This window comes from Etheostoma spectabile, chromosome 3 (assembly GCF_008692095.1).
Source record: "Etheostoma spectabile isolate EspeVRDwgs_2016 chromosome 3, UIUC_Espe_1.0, whole genome shotgun sequence".
NCBI classification, from domain to species: Eukaryota; Metazoa; Chordata; class Actinopteri; order Perciformes; family Percidae; genus Etheostoma; species Etheostoma spectabile.
Genome location: NC_045735.1, coordinates 10,447,475 through 10,449,827, shown reverse-complemented (window position 1 = coordinate 10,449,827; position 2,353 = coordinate 10,447,475). Strand labels below are relative to the sequence as shown.

General features: G+C 40.0%; 1 protein-coding gene across 1 annotated transcript in view; it reads right to left on the bottom strand.

Moving 5' to 3' along the window:
* clmpb (CXADR like membrane protein b) overlaps positions 1-633 on the bottom strand; it is a gene marked incomplete at its 3' end in the record, with an annotated part of 60,761 nt that extends 60,128 nt beyond the window's left edge. Inside the window, 1 exon segment of the mRNA XM_032508885.1 lies at positions 143-633. Within this exon segment, the coding sequence (XP_032364776.1) occupies positions 143-191 (49 nt within the window). The 5' untranslated portion in view covers positions 192-633.
* Positions 634-2,353: the final 1,720 nt, after the last annotated feature.

Genomic DNA, 2,353 nt, shown 5'->3' with positions numbered 1-2,353 from the left:
ATATATATATATATATTCATTATCAATTTAATAATGACATACATCTGTGTCCACGTCGTCAGTGAGAAATGTCAGACGAACACGCTTCAATGCTTTTTAAACGAACGGCTTCTCTTTTAAAAAGGAATTGGAAGTGACTTACCTAGAAACAAAGAGCGAAATATTGCAGACATCACGGCTGGAAATCCCATATGCAAACGGAGCTGGAAACAATGCGCTCAGACCGCCTTCACATTCATTGGGCTGACCTAAGTGCGGGCAGAACGGAGCAGCGCCATCAGCGAATAGAGGAGCGAAATCAGAGATAGCCTAAATAAATCTTCATTGAGCATATGAGTCCAAGGACATCATATGTTGCACACGCCCGAAATATCTAAGCCTCCCAAGAAGAAGAAGAAGAAGAAGAAGAAACGTGGCTGTTTCTCTTCATCGTCATTTTCCTCGCAGGCTACTTGGCGTCAAATCAAAGTTCCCTGGCTGTCGGGCTCTGGCGTGGGACGTGTTGTCTCAGGGTCCCCTCTGTCTCCTCCTCAGCAGTCTCTCCTCCTTTCCTCCTCCGCTGCACAAAATGCCAGAGAGGAGGAGGAAGAGGGCGAATAGGTGGATGTTGAGGGGATGCTGAAGGATGGAGACCTCTAGAGTCTGAAGTTCTCTTACACAGCCAGAGCATCCTGCAACAAACACTAAAAGGCTTGTTGAGAGGACGTCCTCTTGTTAAGTGTTGCAGCTAATATATTTGATATGAATGGAATTAATGTTGCCTGTAATGACAATATTGGTATGCTGTTATTAGCAAATACCAGTCCTGTACTGTACGTACAGTAGAACTGCATACGGTTTATAGTAAGTCTTTGGGACTGTTTCATTGTAATCTTTGCCATATAACTACAATATTATTATAGGGAGAATGTTTTCTTAAGGTATTTTTCAATCTTATAGCGTATAACTATGCCATTGCTATTAGTAATTTAACATGGGTTAACATTGCTCTTTGAACTTTATAGGGCTAAAATCAGGAGTATTTGATTTGATTCACAGAAAAGTAACTATTTTGATAATAGATCCATCGTTTAAATCATCAATCAAGACTGGATGTTTCTCTTTGCGGTGTGTGATCCTGAAGTGAATATCTGACTTTTAGATTGTTGGTGGGACAAAATAAGCAATTTGATGACACTTGGGCTCAGTGACTATGTGTTTTTGTCTTTTTTAACCAATTAATCAAGAAAATAATTGGCAGATTATTTGTTAATCAATATGGCTGACAGGTAACAGACCTAGCGTTTTTTTGTTTTTGTAAAAATTCAATACCAACCTATTGTATTAAGGATTACAATCATTTTTTTTGTATACTATTTAAGGATTAGGATTGTCAGGCTAACCTTATATGATTTTAAATTTAAGAAAAAGGAAAAAGAGCATGTTTAAAATTCAAAAGCATGATGGATTTTCTGGGTTGTATATATATTTTGCAGGCTGTGATGACGCATGCTTGTGATCAAAGGCATGTTAAACACCTGTTTTGAACCAGAAGGCATATTTTTGCTCGCTTACCATCCTTTATTTGTACACCAGCTTCTCAATTTTAGGATTATTCTATCAATCTTTTCAAAACTGACACACAAGATTTATCACATCATTGGCTTTGGGTAAGATATCTTACAAAAGCAGCATGGTCTAAGTTAGGTAAACAAACAGGAAAAAGGGGGGGGGGGGGGGGAGTTGCGCGGTCTGCTCTCAGACCTTGAGACAAATTAATCCCCCCCCTTTTGGGTCTCAGCAATCCACAGAAATAACAAAAGGTTTTAACTCGCCAGTGGCCCTCTGCTCTCTCTCCCTCTCTTACCCCCTTGAGTGGCCTGCTCTTCAGCACCAGCCTTCCTCCATTCCTTTCCGTTCCAATAACTAGATAGCTTGAAACAATGTCTCACATGCACAGTACACACACACACACACACACACACACACACACACACACACACACACTCTCTCTCTCTCTCTTTTTCTCTTGTTCTCACTGCAGACAAAGAAACGCATATACACAGAGAACAGTTAAAGAGACACAGAGGGCAACAAATGCATGCAACATAATTCCAGATGTTGCGATAGGCAGATAGGATGAGACACAGTAATGTCATGTTTTCAGTCTTATGTGGTTGGGTATTTTGTTCACAGTGACACTCGTCTACCTCTTTTTTTCTTTGCTTGTGTTGCTCTGTTTACCTTTGTGTTGAAGCTGAATATAAAAAGGTCACATTCTCATTGCGACTCATATATGCAGATGTTGGTAGTTACGGTCATGCTGCAGCACAGTGTTGTAAAGCACAAAAACAAAAAACGACTCTAAAGTGCT